We start from the raw sequence: 13,341 nt of genomic DNA, 5'->3' as shown, positions 1-13,341 counted from the left end.
CCCTCTGGACAGATCAACAAAATCTCATGTCGTTCCCAAGATTCCAAGTACTTGTGGTATTCAATCAAGCTATCTACATAAGTTATATTAGGAAATGCACTAGTCAAAATACAAATTTTGTACCAAATAAACATTTTTTGCTTTAGTTTCACACTGTTCTAGTTAGCTAACTGCCAGAATGCAATATATGAGAAACGGAATGGCTTTTAAAAACGGAAATTTAGTAAGTTGCTAGTTTATAGTTCTAAGGCTGTGAAAATTAAAGCAAGTTTATAGAAATGTCCAATCAAAGGCATCCATGGAAAGATACCTTGGTTAGAAGGCTGATGAAGTTCAGGGTTTCTCTCTGAAGTGAGAAGGCACATGGTAAACAGTCAGGGTTTCTCGCTCATCTGGAAAGGCATGTGGCAAACACAGCATCATCTCCTAGCTTTCTCTCCTGGCCCCCTGTTTCTTGAAGCTCCCTGGGATGCATTTTCCTTCTTCATCTCCAAAGGTCACTGGCTGGCAGACTTTCTGATTCTCGTGGCTATGTCATTCTGCTCTGCTCTCTCCAAATCTCCTGCTTTCTCCAAAATGTTTCTTCTTTTATAGGATTCCAGTAAACTAATCAAGACTCACCCAAATCGGTAGAGTTACAGCTCTGTGTAATCAAATTTAATACCCTCTCTTGATTGAGTCACATCTCCAGGGGGATGATCTAATTAAAGTTTCAAACATACAGTATTGAATAGGAATTAGAAGAAATGGCTGCCTTTACAAAATGGGATTAGGATTAAAACATGGCTTTTCTAGGGTACATACCTCCTTTCAAATCAGCAAACACACATAAATTAAAGTTTTAAAATATGAATTACTGTCTGTTTTCAACACCTTGCATGTTGACATTCTTTGTAAAACTTTTTTTTTGGCAACAAAACTGAACATAATTTCCTTTTCTCCTTCCACAAGTTCCTATGACATTTTTGCCTCCATTAAATTGGATTTTCTTATGTGACCTTGTTCGAATACAACTTATTCTTGGATCCCAAGAAGTGCGCCTTGGGGGGCAGAGCACCTTCCTACTGGCCCGTGGCTCCCTTGAGGACCCCACCAGGAGCCCCATGGCCTTGGTCTTCCAGAAGCAGTGTCTGGTCCATTACCCGCCTTTGGTCGCTGCTGTTCAGAGCACTGAAAACCAGTAACTGTTTAAATAAGCACGAGGAAGGATAGGTCTGAAATAGTCCCGTGAGGTTATCTTAAAGGCTCGTCTGCTTACGCCACTGATGGGAAGTGCTCACTCCACACACGGTGACCGACTCTGTAGCTTTGCTGCCTGGGTCTGGGGCGCGCGGCCTTTGACCACCGCGTGTGTCCTGTAGGCTGTCGTGTCCCTGATGGAGATGGGCTTCGACGAGAAGGAGGTGATGGACGCCCTCCGAGTGAACAGCAACCAGCAGAACGCTGCTGTGAGTATTGGGCCGCGCGCAGGCCTGTGGGCTGCTCATCCCCGCCCGTGATCGCTGTAGCCCGCGCCTGCCGGCCCGGAGCCTGTGCTGCACTTACTCCCACACACTCTCAGATCTTCTGCTTTCATGGTGAAACCACAGGGTCAATGGCTCGAACGATGTCAAAGTTTCAAAATAAGTACCTGGCTGAGAGAATTTGGGACTTTGCCTTTCTAAAATATACACCTTATTTGCTCCTGTCAAATAGGAGTGTGTGATTTGTTTATTGAGATATTTTATGACTTGCCCTAACATGGATTCCCACCCCCCGAGCACATGCCGACTGTTGGTGGGAGCCCTGCCAGGCCCGGGTTCGGTGGTGAGCTGGCCACACTGACCGCTTGCAGATGGCTGAGGAGATGATGCAGGCGGCCCAGTGTTGAGGGCGGGTCTGTGCCGAGCTGTGTTGGAACTTTTTGTGGAGCTGCAGCGGGCACTCGGTCAGGCCCTGGGCTCCTTTCAGGTTGCTGCTTCAGCCTCGTGTGTTGTGGGGTTGTGTTATCTCTTCACGCTTCTCTGTGGCTCATGCTGACGCCCCAGGTGGGGATTAGAGGAGGCCCAGCAACTAACCTGAGATTCAAGGCCAGAACCTGCTAATGAAGCCTGGTTGGTACATCTTCCTCTCTGTGAAGCCTGGCCACACATGCACAGCACCTAAATCTGGACCTACATTTGCTTTTTAAAAAATTTTTTTTTATTGTATAGTATAGTATAAATACAAAGCAAAGAAATAAATAAGCAATCATTTTCAAAGCCTCTTCAACAGGTACTTATAGGACAGATCCCATAGTTTGTCATGGGCTACCATACGATCCTCTCAGATTAGATTTGCTTTTATGTTATGGTCTCTGGCATTAGAAAAGCTTGGGAGACTTACCAGGAACTAACAGAGGTTGTGGTGCCTAGACAGGCAGAGTGTGGAGCCCACGGTGCACTTTGGGATGGAACTAATGCCCCCTTTCACCCTTGGGTCTGCAGTGCGAGTGGTTGCTGGGGGACCGGAAGCCTTCTCCTGAGGAGCTGGACAAGGGCATCGATCCCGACAGCCCCCTCTTCCAAGCCATCCTGGATAACCCTATTGTGCAGCTGGGTCTGACCAACCCTAAGACACTGTTAGGTACGTACACGTTATTTATACCGGCTCTGGGGTAGGGGTGGGGGCAACTGCCGTCTAGTTCCAGCCACAGAGTGACCACAGAGATGGCCTGCTGCTGTGTGGCCAAGCACCCTTCGGGAGGCCCCGCCGGAGCTGCCCCGCACCGCGCAGGCCACACCTGTTCCACGCCGCCTGGTGCGTGCTGTCCGAGGTGAGGAGAATCACGGCAGTGCTGACGCTCCGGGCTTCATGTGACAAGAAAGAGTTTTTATGGCTATGTTTTTAGTCTTTATAAGGGACTGCTTTGGTTCTTCTTTATTTTTATTGTGAAATGTATCACTGTGTACAAAAATACATACGTATTGGTTGTAACTTGAATAACAGTAGTAGTGCAAACAAGTGTGTCTCCCATCCACTCAGCAAGAGAGAACCCAGTCTCTTTGAGAGCCTCTGGGCGCCTCCCCCTGAGAGTAACCAGGATCTGAAGTTTTGTTTCTCATTCCTTCAGAGTTCTGCTACATGTGTGTGTACTCCCAAATGATGTGTGGCCTAGTTCCTGCTGTTTTATAAGCAGGCTCACGTTCTCTGTGGGCTCTGGGACTCGCCTTTGGTGTTCTTTTCTGAGACTGCCACGGAGTCGCTCCTGGGAGGAGCTGCTGGTGGGTTTTGGTTGCCTCTGCTGTCCGATGGTGCTGGCCTTGCTTCCCTGGGAATTTCGCTGCTACGCATAGAGCTGTCCTGAACGTTGTGCGCCTGTCCCCGTGCACCTAGAGCATTTCTCTGGGCCTGGATGCTCAGGGCTCGGCCTGCAATGCTCCCAGGATCATGGGCCCGGGGTTGCCAGGCGCGGTGGTCTGATGCCGCGGTGGCACAGAGGACTCTCCCTGCTTTGAGCTGTGTCCCTGAGCTCTAGGACTAGGCCCCTTTCAGATGGTTATTGGCCACTTACGGCCTCAGCTGTGTGAGGGGCTGTCTGGTCACCTTGGGGCCTCTTTTCCTGTCGGGTGGGTGTTTTTATTTGGAGGAGCCCTTAAGGTCCTGGACACTGGTTCTTTATCAGTTACTTGTATTGCAAAGGTCTTGCAATTTGTGGCTTTTTGAAAATTTGGTCTTTCTTATTTGGGTTTGTAATCTACCTTGAATTGGTGTATGTGCACACGTGCATACCTGTGTGTGTGTGTGGTATAAGGTAGGGTCTGGTCTGACAGTTCTGTACCTGTCACCAGTGAGTCCTGCACCTGCACCGACCATGTCACCTTTGTCCTGAGCTGCCTGGCAGTCCCTGTCATGCCTCAGATTGGCCTCTGTGCTGGCCCATTTGTCCCTGTATCAGCCCCCCACCATGATTTACTTTTGCTCTTCCCTCTCACCCTGTCTTACTTTTCTTCAGAAGCTTGTGGTTTTTGTTGGTCCCTTTGTGCTTCTCTGTGCTTTTTAAAAAAGAACCTCACCTATGTACAACTTAAGTTCACTTGCTCTCCACATTGTTTTAAAATCAACAGTGGCCCCTCCTTCCTGCCTCCTAGCCCTTCCCCAGAGGCAGCTCTGTCCCTCTCCTGTGACCTGTACCCTGGTATCTTTAAACAGTTTCCTGTAAGATTGCTTTGTGCTTTTGTTTCTAGGCTTCACCTGTTTACTTCCGTGGTTCTCTTCTACCCACCTCCTGCCCCTACTTCCCGGTACAGTCATGGCATGGCATTCCGTGGCATGGCATTGGCCCATCGATACCCAACTCATCTAACGTGAGCTCTGGGCATTACTGAGCTGGGCTGAAAAGTGAATCCTTTTCCTTACAGAGCAACTTTTTGTTTTCTCTGAAGTTAGACATTATCTTACTTTTTGTTTGTTTATTTTTTAATACACTTATCAGTAAGTCAGCCCCAAATTTGCTGCAGTTTTCTCAGTCTCCCCTGAAGGGATTCAGACACATCTGAGCTGTCAGTGCTGTCCTCTGTTGAAGTCTGTCCCTGGCCCGCTGCTGGTGTGTGGCCAGCCAGCTGGGGTCTCTTCCCTCTCTGGATTCTCACCACCTCCCTCCCACGCCGACCCACCTTCCTGTCTCAGATCTTTGAACCCTCGTTTGCTAGGATGTTTCCTCCATAGCTCTCTGACAGTTACTTGGGAAGTAGATTTCCCAAGACCCAGCGTGCCTGAAAATGTATTTAATTTGTCTTCAGAGTTGATTGATTGGCTGAATTCAAAAGTCAAGGTTGGAAATCATTTTTCTTCAGAATTTTGAAGGTATTTTCCTGCTCTCCTTTGACTTCCACCATTGCTGAGGAGATTTCTGAAGCCATTTTGTTCCTGGATTTTCCCTATAAGACTTGTTTATTCTTCCTATAGCTGGTAGAATTTTTCTTTGTATCTGTATTCTGAAATTTGATGACATGCCTCACTGTGAGTTTGGTTTTATCCCTTGTGCTGGGCACCGAGTTGTCCTTTCACACTGAAAGCTTGTTCTTTCCCCAGCAATATCTTAGGTGACCTGATGACTTCACCCCCTTTGATTTCTTTGCTCCTTCCTATGGCTCCTGGGCCGGGCAGCCCCACCTTCTTAAAATGCCTCCATTATTGCAGCCTCCTCGCATTTCTTCTCACTTTCTCCTTTTGTTCTGATCTAGGGGAGAGTTCTTCAACTTTTGTCTTCCAACCCTTCATTTGCCTTAAGAGTGGACAGGTGCAAGGCTTGGGGGGCTCGGGGCCTGAGGGTGTTCTTTGCAGCTCAGGGCTGCTTGGTAGGCTTATGTGGCTTCTCCTCGTGGAACCCCTAGGCCATCCAGTGTCTTTGGACTGCTGAGATGGCTGCTATGACCTGCTTAGAGGTTGAAAGCTTGGGAAAGGGCTAGGGTCTTGATGAGACTTGATGACACTCACTCCTCCCCCTCTCTTCAGTAGGTGCTCTACCCTCAGCTGCACTCAGTGTCCCCCAGACCAGAGATCCACCTTTGGGGGATTCCTCCAGGCTCCTGCAGCACGGGAAGGGACATTTCACTGCATCTTAAATAGCTTTCACCCCCCTCCTTACATCAGCCACCCCTTCGCCTTCCTTCACTTTCAGTAGTAGTTGCCGCCAGTGTTTCTTTATCAGAGAAGTTGTAGGTTTAAGGAAAAATCATGCGGAAAATGCTGAGTTCTCATATACCTTTCACACACATTCAGTTTTCCTGACGAATACCCTACGTTAATGTGGTACCTTGGTTAAACTGATGAAACAGTATTATCACAGTTACAGTTTGCTGTAGTCCGTAGTTTCCATTAGTGTTCACTGTTCATATTGTACAGTTCTGTGGTTTAAAAAAATTTTTATCCTAAAAACATACCTACAACCCAAAATTTCCCCCTTTAGCCAGTCCACATATACAGCTGAGTGCTGTTGATTGCGCTTACAGTGCTGGTCTGCCATCACCACCATCCATTTTGAAAACTTTCCATCATACCAAATAGAAACTCCACATCAATTAAGCATTGACGCCCCATTCCGTATTCTCCCATCCACCCCTGTTATTCTGATTCCTGTCTGAATCTATGAATCTGCTTCTGATTATTTCGTAGTGAGATCATGCACTATTTGTCCTTAGCTTTCTGGCTAATTTCACTCAATATCATGTCTTCAGGGTTCACCCGTGTTGTCACATGAATGCCTTTGAATGACTGAATAATAATCATTTTCTTTATCAGTTCACCTGTTGAGGGACACTTGGGTTGTTTCCACCTTTTGGCAATTGTGAATAGTACTGCTGTGAACATTGGTGTGTAAATATCTTTCCGAGTCCTTCCTTTCAGTGCTTTTGGGTGTGTACCTAGAAATGGGAGTGCTGAGTCATAGGGTAATTCTGTACTTATCGAGAGAACTGCCAAACTGTCTTCCTCAGTGGTTGTGCCTTTTCACATGTGGCCCAGTTCGTGAGTTGTTACACTGTTAATGCAGCTTTCTTCTCTGATTGGAGTAGAAATTCTTTTAACAATCTAGACACATTTTTTGTAATACAGGATCAACTCTTACAAACCGGTTGAACTCTGTACCTAACCGCAAGCGCCCGTCAGCAATGATCAGGTGTTGCTGTGTCTCCACATCCTCTCCAACACTTGATGTTTTCAGTTTTATTTAATAGTGACCATTCTAGTGAGTGCAAAATGTTACCACATTGGGGTTTAGGTTTACATTTCTCCGATGACTAATGTCGCCGAGTTTCTTTTCATATGCTTATTGGCCATTTGTATATCTTCTCTGGGAAAATGTCTGTTCAAGTTTTCTGCCCTTTTTTTAAAATAAGTTGTCTTTTTTGTTGTTGAGTTTTAGGATTTCTTTTATATATTCTGAATATTAAACTTAGTGGATATGTGGTTTCCAAATATTTTCTCCCATGGTGAAGTTTGTCTTTACTTTTGTGATGCACAGTAGTTTCTAATTTTGTTGAAATCCCATTTATTTTTTATTTTGTTGCTTATGCTTTTGGTGTAAAGTCTAAGAAACCAGCACCTAACAGAAGGCCCTGAAGATGCTTCCTTATGTTTTATTTTAGGGATATTACAGTTTTATTCTTGTATTTAGATCTTTGATCCATTTTGAGTTTATTTTTGTATGTGGTGGGAGGTAGGGACCCTCCTTCATTCTTTAGCCTCTGGATTTCCAGTTTTCCCAGGACCATTTGTTGAAGAGACTATCCTTTACCCATTGAGTGTATTTGGCAGCCTACTCAGTCATTTGTCTATAAAAAGCCACATCCAAAATAATGAATATGGACCCCTGTCTCTCACCATATGCAAAAATTAAATTCAGAATGGTTCAATGATCTAAATATAAGATCTAAATTTTACAATTTTAATATTGTAAAATTCTTACAGGAAAACATAGGGAAGTATCTTTTAAGACCTTGAGGTAACAATGGATTTTTACATTTTGCACCAAAAGCCCAAGCAGCAAAAGAATAGATACAATGGACTAACTTCATTAAAATGAAAAACTTTTGTACATTAAAGGACATTGTCGAGAAAATGAAAAAACAACCTACAAAACAGGAGAAAATATTTGGAAACCAGGTATCTTACAAGGGTTTAATGCCCCAAATGTATAAAGAGCTCCTATAACTCAACAACAAAAAGGTAAACAAACCAATTAAAAAGTAGGCCAAGGATTTGAATAGACATTTCCATAAAGTTACTCAAATGGCTAATAAGCATATGAAAACATGTACACCGTCATTAGCCATTAGAGAAATGCAAATTAAAACTATGAGACACCACTTCACACCCACTAAGATAGCTATTATTAAAAAACTGAAAATAACAAGTGTTGACGAGGATGTGGAGAAATGGGAACCCTCATGCACTGCTGGTGGGAATGTAAAATAGAGCAGCTGCTGTGGAAAACAGTTTGGCTGTTCCTCAGAAAGTTAAATATAGAATTACTGTATGATTCAGCAATTCCAGTCCTAGGTATCTGTGCCCAGAGGAATTGAAAGCAGGACTTGGACAGATATCTGTACACCAGTGTTCATTGTGGAAGAATGTAGAAGAAACCCAAGGGTCTGTTAACAGATGACTCGATAAGGAAAATGTGGTCTACCCACATAGTGGACTATTATTCAGCTATAAAAAGAAGTGTAGTTCTGATACATGCAACAACATGGATGAACCGTGAAGGCATCATGTTAAAGTAAAATGAGTCAGACACAAAAGGACAGATACTGTATGCTTTTTCTTTTTTTAATGCAGTTTTATTGAGATATATTCAAATACCATACAATCCATTCAAAGTTGTATGCTTTCTTTTATGTAAGATAATCAGAATAAGCAAATTCACAAAGAAAGAAAGCAAAATACTGGTTACCAGGGGTGGTAACCAGTACCAGGGGAGGTAACTCATTGCTAAATGAGTGTGAGTTTTGATTTAGGATGATGAAAATAGTCTGGAAAGTTGCCCAGAATTGTCAGTCTACTTAATGTCAAAGAATTGTTCACTTAAAATGGTTAAAATGATTTTGTTACATAATTTTATCATGATAATAATAATAAAAAAATAATTGGCCTTTGATAGGCGGTTTATGCCATTCTCAGTTTGATCCCATTGGTCTATATGTTTGTCTGTAATTCAGAACCACGCTGTTTTGATTAGTGTAGCTTTGTAATGATTTTTTTTTTTTTAAACATGGGCAGGCACTGGTAACCGAACCCAGGTCCCCTGGCATGGCAGGCAAGCATTCTTCCCTGCTGAGCCACCATGGCCCTGTAATGAGTTTTAAAGTCAGAAAGTATGAATCTTCTAACTTTGTTCTACTTTTTCAAGATGGCATTGGCTATTTGAGCTCCTTTACCCTTCCATATAAATTTGATGATTGGCTTTTCCGATTCTGCGAAGAGGCTATGGGCGCTTCAGTTGCTATTGTGTTGAATCTGTCAATCTCTTTGGGTAAAACTGACATCTTAACAATACTTAGTCTCCTAATCCATGAATGTGGAATGTTCTTCCATTTATTTAGGTCTTGATTTCTTTTCTCAATGTTTTGTAGTTTTCCCATGTATAAGTCCTTTACAGCCTTAGATTTATTCCTAGATATTTGATTCTTTTAGTTGCTATTATAAATGGAGTTTTTTCTTGATTTCCTCTCCTGATTGTTCATTGTTGGTATATGGACACACTACTGGTTTTTGCATGTTGATCTAATATGCTATCCCCTTACTGAATTCATTTATTAGTGCTAGTAGCTTTGATATGGATTTTTCAGGATTTTCTTTATAAGGATCATGTCATTTGAAAATAGAGAAAGATCTCCATCTCCTTTTCCAGTGTGGATGTCTTTTGTTTCTTTTTCTTGACTAATTGCTCTAACTAGAGCCTCAGGCACAGTGTTGAACCCCAGTGATGATGGTGGGGATTGTGGTCCTGTTCCAGGTCTTCGAGGGAAACTTTCAGTCTTTCACCATTGGGGTGGTGTTAGTGGTAGGTTTTTCATATACACCCTTTGTCATTTTGAGGAAGTTTCTTTCTATTCCTAGTTTTCTGAATGCTTTTATCAAGAAAGGGTGCTGGATTTTGTCAAAAACCTTTTCTGCGCCAACTGAGATCATCAGGTGGTTTTCCTTCATTTATCAATGTGGTGTATTACATAAATTGGTTTCCTTATTTTGAACCACCCTTGCCTGCCTAGGATGAATCCCACTTGCTCATGGTGTATAATTCTTTTAATGTGCTGCTGGATTCAGTTTGCTAGTAATATGTTGTTGAGGATGTTTGCGTTTACCTTCATAAGGCATACTGGTCTGCAGTTTTCTTTTCTTGTGGTGTCTTTATCTAGCTTTGTTATGGGGTGATATTGGCCTCACTGAATGAGTTAGGTAGTGTTCCTTCCATTTAATTTTTTGGAAGAGTTTGATCAGGATTGGTGTTAATTCTTCTTGGAATTTGGGGTTTTCCAGGTGGAAATAAGACATAATTTTATTTCCAGTCCTCCCCCTCTTTCATTTTCTCCACATGTGGCTCAGCCTGTTAGCACCTCCAGTACAGTGAGGGTGGACCCAGGACGGTGGGTGTTCTTGTTCTGTTTGTCATCTGAGGGGTTTGCTTTTTAACAAGAGCTCTGTTCTACTGAGCGTGGCTCGAGGCAGGCCTCCCGAGCACAGTCAGCTGCAGGGCTGCTGCAGGGCCTCCTGGTCCTGCCCGGATGTTCACTGTGGGCTCTTGCTCTCCACTGCCCCTTCGAGATCTTGAGAGGCTCCTCTGGACCACCTGGGGCCTGTCCAAGAACCTTTCTAATATTTGAGATTAACACTTGCTGTGGACTTTTTTTTTTAACTTTTAAAATTGTGTAATATAACATATGTATAAAGCAAAGAAAGAAAAAAGCAGTAGTTTTCAAAGCACTCTTCGACAGGTAGTTACAGGGCAGACCCCTGAGTTTGTCAGTCATGGGCTATCATACCATTATCTCAGATTTTTCTCTTTAGCTACTCCAGAACATTGGAGGCTAGAAGGAATAATTTTTTTTTTATTATCACAATCAACTTTTTTTTCTTTTATGTGGAAAATAACACGTATACAAAAGGCAATAAATTTCAAAGCACAGCACAACAATTAGTTGTAGAACAGATTTCAGAATTTGGTATATAAGTTAACAATTCCACAATTTTAGGTTTTTACTTCTAGCTGCTCCTTAGGTTTTTACTTCTAGCTGCTCTAAGATACTGTAGACTAAAAGAGATATCATCATAATGATTCAGCAGTCATACTCGTTTGTTAAACCCTACCTTCTCTCTATAACTCCACCATCACCTTTGATCTTTCTGTCTCGCTTCTTAGGGGTATTTGGGCTTTGCCCATTCTAACTATTTCATGTTGGAAGGGTCTGTCACTAATATGGGGTAGGGGGATGGAATTAGCTGATGTTCTGGAGAGGCTGGGCCCTCTAGGTTTCAGGACTTATCTGGTCCAGGGACCCATCTGGAGGTTGTAGGTTTCTGAGAAAGTTGCTCTAGTGCATGGAACCTTTGTAGAATCTTATATATTGCCCTAGATGTTCTTTAGCGTTGACTGGAACGGTTTTGGTTAGGGTTTGGCAAGTTATGATAGGTGGCAGTGTCTAACTGAAGTTTGCATAAGAGCAACCTCCAGAGTAGCCTCTCGACTCTATTTAAACTCTCCTAGCCACTGACACCATATTTGTTACATTTACTTTCCCCCTTTTGGTCAGGATGGCACCATTGATCCCACGGTGCCAGGGCCAAACTCATCTCTGGGAGTCCTCTCCCATGCCACCAGGGAGGCCTTCACCCCTGGATGTCATGTCCCACGTAGTGGGGAGGGCAATGATTTCACTTGCAGAGGTGGACTGTGGGCTTTTTTTTAAAGGTAATATTTTGTCAGATTAAAAAAATCCCCCTTTCCTTGAAATTTAGATGTTATGCGTTTTTAATCATGAGTGTAGTATATTTTTATTGAATGTCTTTTCTCTGTCTTTTGAAATCATTGTGTCATTTGACGTTTCCTGACATTGAATCTGAAACACACCATGCAGACTGAGTGCTTCCACCATTTGCACCTGGCACGATTCAAAGGAAGTAGAACCGAGCCAACTGGCTTGTTGGTGCAGCAGCAGAGCAGACATCTGTTTATCTCTGGCAGGACAAGTTGTGCTGGTAGTGGCCTTGGGCACATACCTGTCACCATCCTAGAGTGGTGTTCTGTAGGATAACTGTCCTGTCCCCATGCAGACCCCTTGCCCTATGCCCGCATGTAACTGCATCTTCCCAAGAGGCTGTCTGGCCTGTGCTGGGGCAGACACCCTGCTGGGTTTCTTTACAGTCCCACGTCTGCCCAGCTCTTAAGGAGACATTTCCAGAACAGCCCTTAAAAAAGGGACCTTCACTGTGTTAGGTTGAGTACAATGCTCGTTTTGGAAAATGCAGAAAAGATGAAAAACAGGGAGAAGTCACCTCTCGTCCACACACTCACTTCCTGTTTGTGTGTTTCCTTCTGTTTCCATGCAAGTCTTCATATCTCACAGGTTCGCAGACAGACAGAGCTGTTTTGGGTATGCCTCTTTTTTTCACATTACAGTTGATGCATTTTCTCTTGTCTTTGCTCTTTTTAAAGCACAGTTATTTGTAGGTGTAGGTATTTTTTGTGGATATAATATCAGTTACTTAACAGAGATCGTTCCCTTCTTTCTGGTCATTTGAATTGCTTTTCAGTTTGTTGCTTATAGTTCCACTGCTGCGATGGGCCTCTTTTGTATTGTTTCTTTGCATGCAGTTCTATATCCTAAGAGTAAATAGAGAGAAATCAAAATGCTCAGTTGAAGACTATGCAGCATTTTAAAGCTCTTGATGACGTGTTGACATGGCCTCCATACGTGTGAGATTCCCATTCCACTCACTCTTCCAGCTCCCCCCTGATAGGCAGATACCAGTCCTTGTAGTCTGTGTTTCCTGCAGTTAGTGGCACTGGAGGGTTTATGCAGTGCCTGTGCCTGTCTGTTGTTCAATTGCGATATTAACACGGGAGCTTTGCCAACAGCTCTGTGTGTTAAGGGTGTGCGCTTTGTTACGTGCTGTAAATCTTGTACTCTTTAATTCTGCATGGAACTCATATGTAATTCCCTTTTTCGTCATTTTGTTCATTTCTTTGATCCTTTCAGAACTTACTTTGGTATTTGCTGGGAGGAAATGGGGGAACGGTTTCCCAGTACCGTTTATGGTTGCCCCCTTCTTTTTGTTTTAGTTTTTGTTTTTCTTTTTCCATTGTTATATATATATTTTTTATTTTTTTAAATTCTTTTTTTATTTTTTAAAAATTTATTTATTAATTAAAAAAAATTAAGAACAAACAAAAACATTAACGTATCATTCCGTTCTACATATATAATCAGTAATTCTCAATATCATCACATAGTTGCATATTCATCATTTCTTAGGACATTTGCATCAATTCAGAAAAAGAAATAAAAAGACAACCAAAAAAGAAATAAACCGATAACAGAAAAAAAAGATTATACATGCCATACTCCTTACCCCTCCCTTTCATTTATCACTAGCATTTCAAACTAAATTTATTTTAACATTTGTTGCCCCTATTCCTTATTTTTATTCCATATGTTCTACTCGTCTGTTGACATGGTAGATAAAAGGAGCATCAAACAAGGTTTTCACAATCACACAGTCACATCTATTCATTTTTTAAAAATTTATTTATTAAAAAAGAACAAATCGGGCGGGCCGCGGTGGCTCAGCGGGCAAAGTGCTTGCCTGCCATGCCGGAGGACC

The 13,341-nt window shown here is 42.8% G+C and overlaps 1 protein-coding gene across 2 annotated transcripts in view; it reads left to right on the top strand.

The window, feature by feature from the left end:
* The window catches only part of UBAC1 (UBA domain containing 1), a 52,620-nt gene that overhangs the window by 27,887 nt on the left and 11,392 nt on the right, over positions 1 to 13,341 (top strand). For both annotated transcript variants that reach the window (XR_013170659.1, XM_077148784.1), the window contains exons 8-9: positions 1,362 to 1,448; positions 2,466 to 2,604. Coding sequence is in view for 1 of the 2 variants with exons in the window: in XM_077148784.1 (XP_077004899.1) it covers positions 1,362 to 1,448; positions 2,466 to 2,604 (226 nt within the window). In the remaining variant the exon portion in view is untranslated. The remainder of the gene's footprint in view (positions 1 to 1,361; positions 1,449 to 2,465; positions 2,605 to 13,341) is intronic.

This window comes from Tamandua tetradactyla, chromosome 2, assembly GCF_023851605.1.
Source record: "Tamandua tetradactyla isolate mTamTet1 chromosome 2, mTamTet1.pri, whole genome shotgun sequence".
NCBI lineage: Eukaryota > Metazoa > Chordata > Mammalia > Pilosa > Myrmecophagidae > Tamandua > Tamandua tetradactyla.
Note: the sequence above shows the minus strand (reverse complement) of the source record. Positions and strands in the feature narration are given on the sequence as shown.